At 42.6% G+C, this 15071-nt stretch overlaps 2 protein-coding genes across 3 annotated transcripts in view; both read left to right on the top strand.

Moving 5' to 3' along the window:
- si:dkey-225n22.4 (collagen alpha-1(XXI) chain) overlaps positions 1-2815 on the top strand; it is a 49071-nt gene extending 46256 nt beyond the window's left edge. For both annotated transcript variants that reach the window (XM_024392792.2, XM_042308553.1), the window contains one exon: positions 68-2815. In XM_024392792.2, coding sequence (XP_024248560.1) covers positions 68-258 — 191 coding nt within the window. In that variant the 3' untranslated portion in view covers positions 259-2815. The remainder of the gene's footprint in view (positions 1-67) is intronic.
- A 7488-nt stretch (positions 2816-10303) lies between these two features.
- Positions 10304-12040, top strand: LOC112227546 (C-C chemokine receptor type 3-like). Its single transcript, XM_024392351.1, has 2 exons — positions 10304-10452; positions 10542-12040. Exon 2 carries the CDS (start codon positions 10565-10567, stop codon positions 11627-11629), a length of 1065 nt encoding a protein of 354 aa, XP_024248119.1. The 5' UTR covers positions 10304-10452; positions 10542-10564; the 3' UTR covers positions 11630-12040.
- The last annotated feature ends 3031 nt before the right edge of the window (positions 12041-15071 follow it).

The raw sequence follows: 15071 nt of genomic DNA on the forward strand, positions 1-15071 counted from the left end.
ATGAAAACACACTGCTCGTTCTGTGGAGTCATATCCCTTTACAGTATTTCTTCTTAATGACGGGCAGGAGTTCAGGGGCCTCGCGGATCGGATGGCATCGGACGTCCGGGCACTCAGGGGATGCCTGGGAAGTCAGGAAGTCCCGGAATGCCAGGGAAACAAGGGTCATCAGGACTACCAGGAGTGTGTGACATGTCTTCTTGCTACCAGGCCTACAACCTCAGGAATGACCCCTACAGCAAAGGACCCAACTTCTGAGAGGAAAAGGCCCCTAGAAGGGAGGACGGGCTTCAATGTGGGGGTCAAGATGCAACGTCATACAGTACTTTAAGACAGTGATATCAAATCTTTTCAGCAAAGGGGAGTGTTTAGCTGCAGGCTTTTGCTCCAGCCATACACTAACACACCTGAAAATGGAATAAAGGTCTGCACCCACACTGGCTCTTTGCAGATAAGATTGGACACCAATGCTTAAAAGCCATCTCCTCGTGGACACCCAGACATTTCACATATTTGTTCTAGCACTGAACTGGCACACCTGATTCCGTTAGTAAAGGCCTTGGTGATAATTGACTAATTGAATCAGGTGTGCCAGTTTAGGGATACAACAAATATGTAAAAAGACCTATGGTCCCTGAGGAGAGGGTTGGGAAACCCTGTTTTAAGGCATATGGGAGTCCACTTTGCTGTTCAGTAGAAATATTTGTCCCGATTTACTGAAACTAGGTCTACGTATATTGAGACATATTCTTGGTTTCATATACTGTATGTTTGTAGGTTTCAGGATAAATGATAGAAACCATATGTTTTGGACTTTTAATGGTGATTGTCCAAAGAGAATCATCATAGTCCTTGGTACTGTAACACTACCTCCTTGCTGGACACAAGGCATTACATGTAAGTACACCAGTGAAAAATGTTTTGTAAAACCAGGGTATGAAACATATTTTAAAAATGTTATACCATAAGATGTTGTTGTCAAGCCCTCCATATGTAAATATTTTACAGCATGTCAAAATGTAAATATGTTGCGGGCTGAGGTAAACACACAGTAACTGCTAATTAGTACAATAACAGGCTACCTGGATTCAACCACAGAATGTGCTAATATAGTAAGTGCCAGGTGCATTTTTACAAGACAACATTGTGAGAATTTCGGCTTAAAATGTATCCCAACTACGAAAACTGTACTGTAGATAATATATTAATTCACCTTGTGCCTTTATAAACCCATACCATAATTGAAATTAAACCTCAGGAACTGCTTCAAATGTGTTTTGCATATCTTTGTTAAAACATGCTCTTTGTTTGATATAGCCAAATGATTCATACTGCATTGTCCATACTTCATGTCCATTTTTTAAATTTGACTTTAAATATCATACTATACTTTATTAAAATACTACAGTATACCTCCTGATGTAACTACAGGGGCTACATGATGTGCTATACCTCCTGATGTAACTACAGGGGCTACATGATGTGCTATACCTCCTGATGTAACTACAGGGGCTACATGATGTGCTATACCTCCTGATGTAACTACAGGGGCTACATGATGTGCTATACCTCCTGATGTAACTACAGGGGCTACATGATGTGCTATACCTCCTGATGTAACTACAGGGGCTACATGATGTGCTATACCTCCTGATGTAACTACAGGGGCTACATGATGTGCTATACCTCCTGATGTAACTACAGGGGCTACATGATGTGCCATACCTCCTGATGTAACTACAGGGGCTACATGATGTGCCATACCTCCTGATGTAACTACAGGGGCTACATGATGTGCTATACCTCCTGATGTAACTACAGGGGCTACATGATGTGCTATACCTCCTGATGTAACTACAGGGGCTACATGATGTGCCATGGGAGATGACAGACGCTGACATGTGTATGAATGGTTAAGCTGTTTTGGTGTTGTTGTTTTTTCACATTTAAAATATTGTAATATATTTTCAGATGCTTTTATGTATTTTATGATATCCAAGTTTCCATCTTTTACATCAACTGTTATGTGTTTATATGGTTGGACTGTACTGTATATGGGTGATTCTGCAGGATTGGTGCAAAAAAACATCTAAGTATCCAAACTTAGGACATATATTTACTTCATGATATGTTCTCATACAATCCAAGGCAATAGCAAACATACAGTTACATTTAATATAGTACAAAGTCATTGTTTATACAGCTAATCATATTCAGAGGTGGCTGTCCCAAATCTTGACTCCTAAACTTCATGTTTGAAAATAAAGCTAATTGTGATTTTTGTAATTTTTTAAACACTTATTTCAATAGAACATCTTGAGTTGTTCTATTACTACATTCAAAGATACTGATTTCATTAGTCGTTTTGTTTATTTTTAAACGTCTTTTAAAAAATAAATGCTTTTGATGTCACTACTGAAACTCACAATAAAAGACTAGAATGAATTTGTCTTAAGCCAGGGTTTCCCAAACTTGGTCCTGGGGCCCCCCCTCGGTGCACTTTTTTTTTTTACCCTAGCACTACACATCTGATTCAAATCATCAAAGCCTGATGATGAGTTGGTTATTTGAATCAGCTGTGTAGTGCTAGAGCAAAAACCAAAAACTAAACCCAGGATTGAGTTTGGGAAACACTGCCTTAAGCCACAACCCTACAAATATCACCAGGTGATGGGATTGCACCCCTCTTGCATAGCCACATGGTGAGTAGTATGTCTGCAAACATTTTGAAGAAAATTAGTTAGCAAGTTGGTAAATCTTCATGTATTTTTTACAAGGTGTCACGACCGAAATATCAATAAATATGTGAAGCAAGGTTTTTATTTTATTTATTTTTACTATTTTCTACATGGTAGAATAATATGGAACACATTAGGATTCATGTAGTAACCAAATAAGTGTCAAACAAATCAAAATATATTTTAGATTATTCAAAGTAGCAACCCTTTGTCTTGGTATGCAATCTGGTTTCCGCTCAGGTTATGGATGTGTCACTGCAACCTAAAAGGTCCTCGATGATTTCACCATTGCCCTTGATTCTAAGCAACATGCACAACATGTGCTGCTATTTTTATTGACTTGGCCAAAGCTTTTGATACGGTAGACCATTCCATTCTTGTGGGATAAGGAGTGTTGGTGTCTCTGAGGTGTATAAAGTCAGTGTATAAAGTCAGAACATTTGCTGTCTCAGCCACTGCCTGTCAACAAGGGTGTACCCCAAGGCTCGATCCTAGGCTCCACACTCTTCTCAATTGACATCAACAACATAGCTCAGGCAGTAGGAAGTTCTCATCAATTTATATGCACATAATACAGTCTTATACTTAATTGGCTCCTCCCCGGATTTTGTTTCTTAGTGTCCAACAAGCTTTCTCTGCCCTTACCCTTGTTTTGAACACCTCCAAAACATAGGTCATCTAGACTTGGTTCCCTCTATCGTAATCGCTCTTCTTTCACCCCAGCTGCCAAAGTTTGCAGACATAAAGGCCACAGACAAATTCCTTTGTCCTGTTACTATGGAGAACCGGCCTCAGAACATTAAACATGAAATAAAGGGACTTTGGAACAATGGTTTCCGTCAGCCACAATGGTGGTCATGACGATAGATGGAATATGAAAATGTATGTAATTTTTGTTTTGTTATTAAAGGTTAATAGATGACGTTATTACGAAAACATTGTAATGTGAAGAGTTTTCCTCGTAGATGTTTGATTATATATTGTACGGTGTATGGAAAATATCCAAATCAAAGAGAATGTTTTGGGGAAGATGAAATGTTAAGTTAGTTGTCTAAAATTGGATTTGAATATTATCTAGACCTTGCCTCATTAACTTGGTACGCCCAGAGAATTGCCCTAAAGGCGCTTACGCCCACTTCTGACCCAAGGGTGTAAAACCTGTGAGTATAGAATTTACAGGAGGACTACGTGACCCCAGCTGCAGCAAGGTCTAAAAAGTAAACGAACCCAGAACGCAACGCAAGTTTGAGGACAAAGAAATCCTTTTCTACCCAAGTTACAGATGAGTAGCTGTGTCTAAGCGAGTGAATTCAAGTCGAACCACCTAGCCTCCATCTCCCATCGAATCGTGGTATCTAATGGGTTTCATTCCTATGCTGTGAGCTCTGAGCTACAGAGCTGTCTGTCCTCAGAAGACCCCTTCCAGAGCAAACGGTGAGGGAACAGACTCCTCAGCCAAAAGGACACTGACATCGGGAGGACGAGCAGGGAGGTGCGCAGGAGAAGTGCGTCATCGAACAGCTGAACGGTCCACGCAGAGAATCCTCTGAGATCATCCCCACATAATTACATCATTATATTCTGACCCATAAGAGCGGCAGTTTGGGGCAAGGCTAGGGTTAGAATAACATAGCTGACAAATTCACCCAAATGTATATTTCTCTTGTGTACTTTATTTTTTTCTCTCTCTTTTGAAATCCCCATTGCAGGTAACACAATGTGTTGGCCCATTATACTAAGTTCTAATCAATAGCCTATAATGTGTTTTGTCTATGTGTATCTTTTATCATCATTTTAGCTTTTTAGTAAATAAATATTCAACTAAGATTGGTGTGGTACGAATTTATTGGTGAGACCCGGGTCCGTGCAGATTCACGGGCTATACGACGTTCAGAACGAGATTGGTAGAGGCAACTGGTTAATTAGCGGCTGTTGTAAAATCGGTATTCTGATATTCTTTGAGTTAATTTGGGAAATAGAAACTCAATAAAAACTAGTTTTCCCATGGTGCCCCAGGTTAATGAGATTGATTCAGTTAATCACGCAATTAGAAACTTGTAATCATTCGATGAGCAACAGTCATCACATTAACTAATACAACGTCACGACATAAGGAATTCAGGTAAATACAGTTGTGGACAAAATATATTGCCACACTTGCACTTTTATTAAATACTTCCAAATTTCTTCTAAAATAAGTTGAAATTGAAAACCTTTGGTCTCCACACTATGTTATTGGATTTTCAACATTGCAGAACGAGTTTAATCTCGAAAATAAAGACAAATGACATGGACATAATTTTTTTGGCACCCCAGAGCTAGTACTTGGTTGCCAGCCTTTGGCCAAGATACCTTCTGACAAATGCTTTATGTAGCATTAATGAGCTTGCTGCACCTTTTTTACTGGCAATTTGGCCCACTCTTCAGCAGCAAACCCTTTGAGGGGTGGATGTGATTCAGATCTGGACTCTTCTTTGGCCACTCCAGAACAGTCCAGCGTTTCTTCTTGCGCTATTTCTGGGTGCTTTTTGATTTGTTTTTGGGGTTATTTTCCTGCTGGAAGACCCACAACCTTGAATAGAGACCAGTGGAGGCTGCTGAGGGTCGAACGGCTCATAATAATGGCCGGAACGGAGCAAATGGAATGTCGTCAAACACCTGGAAACCATGTGTTTGATGTATTTTATACCATTCCACTGATACCGTTCCGGTCATTACCAATCAATAAATCAATCAAATGTATTTATAAAGCCCTTTTACATCAGCTGATGTCACAAAGTGCTGTACAGAAACCCAGCCTAAAACCCCAAACAGCAAGCAATGCAGGTGTAGAAGCACGGTGGCTAGGAAATACTCCCCAGAAAGGCCAGAACCTAGGAAGAAACCTAGAGAGGAACCAGGCTATGAGGGGTGGCCAGTCCTCTTCTGGCTGTGACGGGTGGCGATTATAACAGAACATGGCCAAGATGTTCAAATGTTCATAGATGACCAACAGGGTCAAATAATACTAATCACAGTGGTTGTCGAGGGTGCAACAGGTCAGCACCTCAGGTGTAAATGTCAGTTGGCTTTTCATAGCCGATTATTCAGAGTATCTCTACCGCTCCTGCTGTCTCTAGAGAGTTGAAAACAGCAGGTCTGGGACAGGTAGCACATCCGGTGAACAGGTCAGGATTTCATGCCGCTGGCAGAACAGTTGAAACTGGAGCAGCAGCACGGCCAGGTGGACTGAGGACAGCAAGGCCAGGTAGTCCGGAGGCATGGTCCTAGGGCTCAGGTCCTCAGAGAGAAAGAAAGAAAGAACAAAAGACAGAATTAGAGAGAGTATAGATAAATTCACACAGGACACCGGATAAGAGTCGGCTTTCTATTCCGCAACAAAGCCTCCTTCACTCACGCCGCCAAACTTACCCTAGTAAAACTGACTATCCTACCGATCCTCGACTTCGGCGATGTCATCTACAAAATTGCTTCCAACACTCTACTCAGCAAACTGGATGCAGTTTATCACAGTGCCATCCGTTTTGTCACTAAAGCACCTTATACCACCCACCACTGCGACTTGTATGCTCTAGTCGGCTGGCCCTCGCTACATATTCGTCGCCAGACCCACTGGCTCCAGGTCATCTACAAGTCCATGCTAGGTAAAGCTCCGCCTTATCTCAGTTCACTGGTCACGATGGCAACACCCATCCGTAGCACGCGCTCCAGCAGGTGTATCTCACTGATCATCCCTAAAGCCAACACCTCATTTGGCCGCCTTTCGTTCCAGTTCTCTGCTGCCTGTGACTGGAACGAATTGCAAAAATCACTGAAGTTGGAGACTTTTATCTCCCTCACCAACTTCAAACATCTGCTATCTGAGCAGCTAACCGATCGCTGCAGCTGTACATAGTCTATCGGTAAATAGCCCACCCATTTTTACCTACCTCATCCCCATACTGTTTTTATTTCTTTACTTTTCTGCTCTTTTGCACACCAATATCTCTACCTGTACATGACCATCTGATCATTTATCACTCCAGTGTTAATCTGCAAAATTGTAATTATTTGCTTACCTCCTCATGCCTTTTGCACACAATGTATATAGACTCCCCTTTTTTTCTACTGTGTTATTGACTTGTTAATTGTTTACTCCATGTGTAACTCTGTGTTGTCTGTTCACACTGCTATGCTTTATCTTGGCCAGGTCGCAGTTGCAAATGAGAACTTGTTCTCAACTAGCCTACCTGGTTAAATAAAGGTGAAATAAATAAAATAAATAAAAAATAAAAAAGACAGGAGAAATACTCCAGATATAACAGACTGACCCTAGCCCCCCGACACAAACTACTGCAGCATAAATACTGGAGGCTGAGACAGGAGGGGTCGGGAGACACTGTGGCCTCGTCCGGCGATACCCCCGGACGGGGCCAAACAGGCAGGATATAACCCCACCCACTTTGCCAAAGCACAGCCCCCACACCACTAGAGGAATATCTTCAACCACCAACTTACCATCCTGAGACAAGGCCGAGTATAGCCCACAAAGATCTCCACCACGGCACAACCCAAGAGGGGGCGCCAACCCCGACAGGAAGATCACGTCAGTGACTCAACCCACTCAAGTGACGCACCCCTCCTAGGGACGGCATGGAAGAGCACCAGTAAGACAGTGACTCAGCCCCTGTAATAGGGTTAGAGGCAGAGAATCCCAGTGGAGAGAGGGGAACCGGCCAGGCAGAGACAGCAAGGGTGGTTCGTTGCTCCAGTGCCTTTCCGTTCACCTTCACACTCCTAGGCCAGACGACCCTCAATCATAGGACCTACTGAAGAGAGGTTGAGACAGAGTCTGCGTCTCTCACATGGATAGGCAGACCATTCCATAAAAATTGAGCTCTAGAGGAGAAAGCCCTGCCTCCAGCTGTTTGCTTAGAAATTCTAGGGACAGTAAGGAGGCCTGCGTCTTGTGACCGTAGGGTACGCGTAGGTATGTATGGCAGGACCAAATCGGAAAGATAGGTAGGAGCAAGCCCATGTAATGCTTTGTAGGTTAGCAGTAAAACCTTGAAATCAGCCACAAATATCACCAGACTATGGAGAGCGATAGTGTGTGTGTGTGTATGTGTGTGTGTGTGACCATCTGCTAGCCTGCTTTATTACATGCCAGTTTCCTGTCAGTTCTCTGTACTCTCACAACCAAAAGTACACTACATGACCAGAAATATGTTGACACCTGCTCATCGAACATCTCATTCCAAAATTCAGGGGCATTAATATGGAGTTGGTTCCACCTTTGCTGCTATAACAGCCTCCACTCTTCTTGTTAGGTTAGATTACTCGTTGGTTATTTCTGCATTGTCGGAACTAGAAGCACAAGCATTTCGCTACACTCGCATTAACATCTGCTAACCATGTATATGTGACAAATACATTTGATTTGATTTGGGAAGGCTTTCCACTAGATGTTGGAACATTGCTGCAGGGATTTGCTTCCATTCAGCCACAAAACCATTCGTGAGGTTGGGCACTGATGTTGGGCGATTAGGCCTGGCTCGCAGTCGGCATTCCAATTCATCTCAAAGTTGTTCGATGGGGTTGAGGTCAGGGCTCTGTGCAGGCCAGTCAAGTTCTTCCACACCGATCTCGACAAACCATTTCTGTATGGACCTCACTTTGTGCACAGGGGAATTAGGGCCTTCCGCAAATTGTTGCCACAAAGTTGGAAGCACAGAATTGTATAGAATGTCATTGTAAGCTGTAGTGTTAATATTTCCCTTCACCGGAACTAAGGGGCCTAGCCCGAACCATGAAAAACAGCCCCAGCCCATTATTCCTCTTCCACCAAACTTTACAGTTGTCACTATGCATTTTGGCAGGTTCTCCTGGCATCCGCCAAACACAGATTCGTCCGTCGGACTGCCACATGGTGAAGCGTGATTCATAATTCCAGAGAACGCGTTTTCACTGCGCCAGAGTCCAATGGCGGCCAGCTTTACCCCACTCCAGCCAACGCTTGGCATTGCGTATGGTGATCTTAGGCTTGTGTGCGGCTGCTCGGCCATGGAAACTAATTTCATGTAACTCCCGACGAGCAGTTCTTGTGCTGACGTTGCTTCCTGAGGAAGTTTAGAACTCGGTAGTCAGTATTGCAACCGTAGACAGATGATTTTTACACACTAGGCGCTTCAGCACTCGGTGGTCCCGTTCTTGAGCTTGTGTTGCCTACCACTTTGCGGCTGAGCCGTTTTTGCTCCTAGACGTTTCCACTTCACAATAACAGCACTTACAGTTGACCGGGGCAGCTCTAGCAGGGCAGAAAGTTGATGAACTGACTTGATGGAAAGGTGGCATCCTATGACGGTGCCACGTTGAAAGTCACTGAGCTCTTCAGTAAAGCCGTTCTACAAGCAATGTTTGTCTACGGAGTTTGCATGGCTGTGAGCTCAATTTTATACACCCGTCAGCAACGGGTTTGTCTGCAAGAGCCGAATCCAATCATTTTAAGGGGTGTCCATGTAGTGTATTTTGTGTTCTTTTTTAGCTCCTAGATTTCACTCTAGCACCTTCTCCCCAATTAAGGTGCCACCAACCTCCTTTGATGGAGACACAGTTTTTGGACACTAGGTTGAACATTGACTTCAAAACACCTTGATAATCTACTGATTTCATTTAAATATGATCCCCCCCCCCATGATTTTTCATGATTTCATGATGTGTTCCACAATTACCAGGCAGCAAAAGGGTGTTCTTTTCACTGAATGATTAGTTTGGTCGTCGGTAATGCTGTGGGGTTGCTTTGCTGTCTCTGGTACTGGGGGCCTTGAACGTGTGCAAGACATCATGAAATCAGCAGATAATCAAGTTTTTTGGGGATATAATGTTCAACCCAATGTCCAAAAATTGGGTCTCTGTTGAAGGTTGTTGGTCTTCCAGCAGGACAACAACCCCATACACACGTCAAAAGCACCCTGGAATGGTTCAAGAAGAAGCACTGGACTGTTCTAGAGTGGCCAGCGAAGAGTCCAGATCTGAATCACATCCATAACCTATGGCAAGAACTGAAAACAGCAGTTGGTAGAGGGCACCCCTCAAACATTGAAGAATTAGAGCAGTTTGCTGCTGAAAAGTGGGCCAAATTACTATCTACAGATGTGCAGCAAGCTCATTGATGGCTAAAATAAGCATTTGTAGGGAGTTATCTTGGCCAAAGGTTGGCAATAATTTTGTCCATGCCATTTGCCTTTATTTCCTTAATATAAATGGTAAGCTTAAGCTTACAAAAATAAAGTTGGTTCTGCAATGTTAAAAATTCATTAACAAGGTGTGGATACCAAATGTTTTCTTCAATTTCAACTGATTTTAGAAGAAATAGAGAACTTTTTTGTAAAGTGCAAGGGTGCAAATATATTTGTAGGGTATATATATATCCAACTGACATATGTTGGAAGACGTGTGCTGAAAGTAGGATACATGGGACACACACAATGATTTTTTTCCCAACCCCCAATATGCGCCACTTCTGTAGAATAGAAAGATAAAATCTAAAGGCGAGATGACAAAGGTCTGATTCAGAGGGTGTTATGCATCACACCCGGCTGACACACTTGCATACACGCACACACACTTACCTCCCCTGTGTATTTCCTAACCTAGGCTGAGTCTTACTTGAAGACAAAGAAACTTTTACATTTACTTGCTGCAAGCAAGCAAACAAGCCAGCCAAAAGTTTTGGGTAAGTCAGCTAAAATTGATATTTTCCTCTCTCAATTACTGCTGATTTAAATAAGTTGTTTACTGTAAGAGCTGGCAATGTTTTGACAGGTTGAGAGTAAACACACCAAGCAATGGAAATGGACATGAAGTCCTCGTTAGGGGAGACAACAGCGGGCTACGTGGACTACAGCTCAGAGACGGACGCTCCGCTCTGCAACAGAGAAACGAACCACAACTTTGGGGTCAAACTCTCCACCTTCTACCTGCTGATTTTCACACTGAGTGTGGTGGGAAACAGCTTGGTCCTCTATATCATCTGCAAGTTCGAGAAACTCAACACGGTGGGGAACATCTTCCTTCTCAACCTGGTGGTGTCAGACCTGGTCTTCATGTCCAGTCTGCCCTTCTGGGCCGTATACCACCACAAGTCCAGCTGGATCTTCGGCCGGGTCTGGTGTAAGATTGTGGGCAGCGCCTACTTCCTGGGTTTCTACAGCTCGATCCTGTTCCTCACCCTCATGACCTTTGACCGGTACCTGGCAGTGGTCTACGCTGTGCCGTCCACCAGGCTACGTCGGAGGAGCTACGCCCTCGCCTCATCCGCCGCTGTGTGGGGCATCAGCCTCCTGGCGTGCATCAAGCCGTTTCTACTCTATGACCAGGCCGAGCATTACTACCAGGGGTTGGTGTGTGAGGAGGTTGGTACCCCAGAATCGATTGTCTCTGAGGAATTGGAGCTGTCGGGGCCATACCTCCAGTTAGGTTTTTTTTTCCTATTTCCTCTCATTGTTGTTTTTTACTGCTACGTTAGGATTGCCGTGACGGTCATCTCCTCCAGGATGACCAACAAGTACAGGACGGTGAGACTCATATTTGTCATAGTACTGCTGTTCTTTGCATGCTGGACTCCTTATAATGTGGTGGTGATGCTTCAAGCAGCTGAAGTCGACTGTGTGAAACTCCGTAAGCTTGACTATGCGCTGCATGTTACTCGCATGGTCACATATCTGTACTTCTGTATCAATCCTGCCTTCTACACCTTTGTGGGGAGAAAATTCCAGAACCACTTCCGGATTCTGCTGCAGAAACATATGCCATGTTTAAAGAACCATGTCTCAATCAATGGTAGCCGGACACTGTCACATATTAGAAACCCTCAAGTGGGCATAACTAGTCAAACAGATGTTCTGGTATGATATAGGAGCCCTGTGGCACAGGAATGCACATTAATTCATGTCTAGGAGTCTCATATTAGTTAATGAACCTTGAAAAATGTATGTTGCTATTCACCACTGTGCCTCTGCCTCTGCATTGCTTGCTCTTTGGGGTTTTAGGCTGGGTATCTGTAAAGCACTTTGTGGCAACTGCTGATGTAAAAAGGGCTTCCTAAAATACATTTGGTTGATTGATTGAAAATAAATGTGTTTATATAATGTTAATTGTAGATGTGAGTTACCCCCTTACTATGTAAAGTGTTTGAATGCTTCGGTTGGTAGAAAGGCACTCTATAAATCCAATCCATCATCAATGTTCCATTATTGTACAATTTCAATAAAATGTTGTCATGAACTTGGAGACAAGTTGTGACAGGACAAGTTAAGACATGACTTAATGTGTCATAACAATGTGCAAGTCATTCTTTTCTATATTTACTCTCAGTCAAATTTTTACATTTAGCCTCTGGCTAACATTATCTGGCAATGTAAAGCATTGCTGTTTGGAAATAAACATTACTCCTGACTCAATATGCAGGGTGAGTAGCTAACTTCCTTCTTCCATTCACACCTACATGTTTGAAAAATGGAGCGAGCATACCATGTTTCACTAATTCTGTAATAATATATACCAGTTAACAGACACTTTCCTCCAAAGCAACATAGTCATGCATGCATACATTTTTGACATATAGGTTGTCCCGGGAACCAAACTCACCATCTTGGCATTGCAAGCGCGTGCTCTACCAACTGAGCTAGAGAGGACCTCTACACTGTCGGTTTAATTTATCTTATGCTACAGTTAGTTTCAACCTTTTGGGGAGATTGTGCAAAAAATTAGGACAGAATAGAAAGATAATATCTAAAGGCGAGATGACAAAGGTCTGATTCAGAGGGTGTTATGCATCACACCCGGCTGACACACTTGCATACACACACACACACTTACCTCCCCTGTGTATTTCCTAACCTAGGCTGAGTCTTACTTGAAGACAAAGAAACTTTTACATTTACTTGCTGCAAGCAAGCAAACAAGCCAGCCAAAAGTTTTGGGTAAGTCAGCTAAAATTGATATTTTCCTCTCTCAATTTCTGCTGATTTAAATAAGTTGTTTACTGTAAGAGCTGGCAATGTTTTGACAGGTTGAGAGTAAACACACCAAGCAATGGAAATGGACATGAACTCCTCGTTTGGGGAGACAACAGCGGGCTACCCGGACTACAGCTCAGAGATGGACGCTCAGCTCTGCAACAGAGAAGCGAACCACAACTTTGGGGTCAAAATGTATCTTCCATGAATGCCAAAGCAACATACATTATATAGAGTATAGTATGATGTTGGTTATGTGTTGTCTCCCTGTCACTTTTTAACCCCCAAAATAATTGTCCCTTGGAGGATAAATAAAGTGTATTGACTTGAATTGAATAGTTTGTTTCAAATTGTATGTCCTCCATTGTGATGGCTTTAGAATTCTATGGTACTGTAGAATTATTTAAAGAGATATTATTATTTTCTAAGGGAATGTTGTGTAATTCGGATTATCTAGCTAGCAATTGCTACAGTAGTTAACTACTGTGCTCTCTTCTGATTGGTTATATGTTGGTTAATCATTGGGAGAGAATAGGAAGTAGTTGAGTTGATGCATGGCTGTAGATGTGATCAGTTCGTCATTAAATCTGCAAAAGAGTAATTGGTCTCCATCCATTGTTTGTCTACACAAACCAAGTTTATATCAGGAATCAAGGTAAGACCCAAGTGCAGACTGTGTGAAGTAACAATGTTTATTGTAACCACAGGGGCAGACAAACGACGGGTCAAGGCAGGCACGGGTCGATAGCCCAGAGTAGGAGTAAAGGTACAGGACAGCAGGCAGGGTCAGGGACGGGCAGACTGGTCAGGCGGGCAGTACAGGGTCAGGACAGGGAAAGGTCAAAGCCAGGAGGATGAGAAAAAGAGAGGCTGGGAAAAGACAGGAGCTGACAGAACGAATGCTGGTAAGCTTGACAAACAAGATGAACTGGCAACAGACAAACTGAGAACACAGGTATAAATACCCAAAGGATAAGTGGGGAAGATGGGCGACACCTGGAGGGGGTGGAGACAAGCACAAGGACAGGTAAAACGGATCAGGGCGCGACAGTTTCCATCTAAACGAGTAAAGTACATGTCGGATGAAAAATAGGCCTGATGAAAACAGCCAATTTGTCGGTAACCTTTCCAAATGTCGACAAAATAAAATACGCTAAAAAAAGGTGGGATCTTTTTGTGTCTGCAAAAACACTTTTGCGAGAAAAAGCAGTGGAAACTTTTTTGGGACGTCTTATTCTGGTGACATGATGGTCAACGCTTGGCTGCCGTTTGACAAATCAAAATAATCTTGCTTTTGTCCATAATAACCTCATGTAGGCTATACCCGGATTGTATCTGTGCAGGTGCCAAGACCAGAGTGGACACATTCGCAAAAACAATATTCTGACGCAACCGTCAGTAGACTTGCAATGGAAACCCAATTAACTTGTATTTTTTTCCGGGACATGGAAATATAAAAGTTATTTTTACATGCACTACATCATCATGCACAGCCATTTAACCGCAACAGGTCAAGTTGATGAAAACACATCTCTGGTGGGAAAATGCACATCTTGTCTTTATGCTCAACTGTCCCACAGGGGACCCACTAATCCTGAAGAAGTTTCAAGCACTTGTAAGTAAGCATTTCACGGTAAGGTCTACCTGTTGTATTCGGCGCATGTGACAAATACAATTTGAAGAGAGTCTTCAATCCACCATATAAAGAACCCTTAAACTACAGTATCAAATCACTCTTACAACCAGGGAGGAAGTTGAGCAAAGAGGAAGCCAGAGAAGAGGAATTATTTGTAAACTCTGCATCGTTGGGAATGGTGAGTAGGCATTTCATAGTAAAGTCTACACCAGTTCTGTTCGGCGCATGTGACAAATAAAAATGGTATTTGATTTGATTTGATAGCTGCCCACGAGGCACAGACGTCAATTCAACATATAGTCCACGTTGATTCAACATAGTGTCATTGAAATTACGTTGTGTTTTCATCAGAAAAGTAAAAATAGCACTCCTGCACATTCTATATGTTTAGGTAGTCCTTTCCTGCAGTCAACTGACCAAATTTCCCTTTAGTTGCTTCATGGGTGGAATTGTATTAATACTGTATGTGTCCTAATTGCATAATTAATACACATTATTTCTATGTCAAATGGTTGTTATATTTCAGTCTTCTGTGATGTACATAAAGTGCAATATTGAGATGCAAACTCAAAATGGAATACATTTCAACTCTTTATCTGACATGGTACAGTTGTCTTCTTTTGTTAAGCCCATAACCATGTGTGTGAGATATAATTTTGTTCCAAAGTAGATTTGTTTAAGACTACCAAGAAGTCCACT

The sequence above is a fragment of the Oncorhynchus tshawytscha genome, linkage group LG29 (genome assembly GCF_018296145.1).
Source record: "Oncorhynchus tshawytscha isolate Ot180627B linkage group LG29, Otsh_v2.0, whole genome shotgun sequence".
Taxonomy (NCBI): Eukaryota; Metazoa; Chordata; class Actinopteri; order Salmoniformes; family Salmonidae; genus Oncorhynchus; species Oncorhynchus tshawytscha.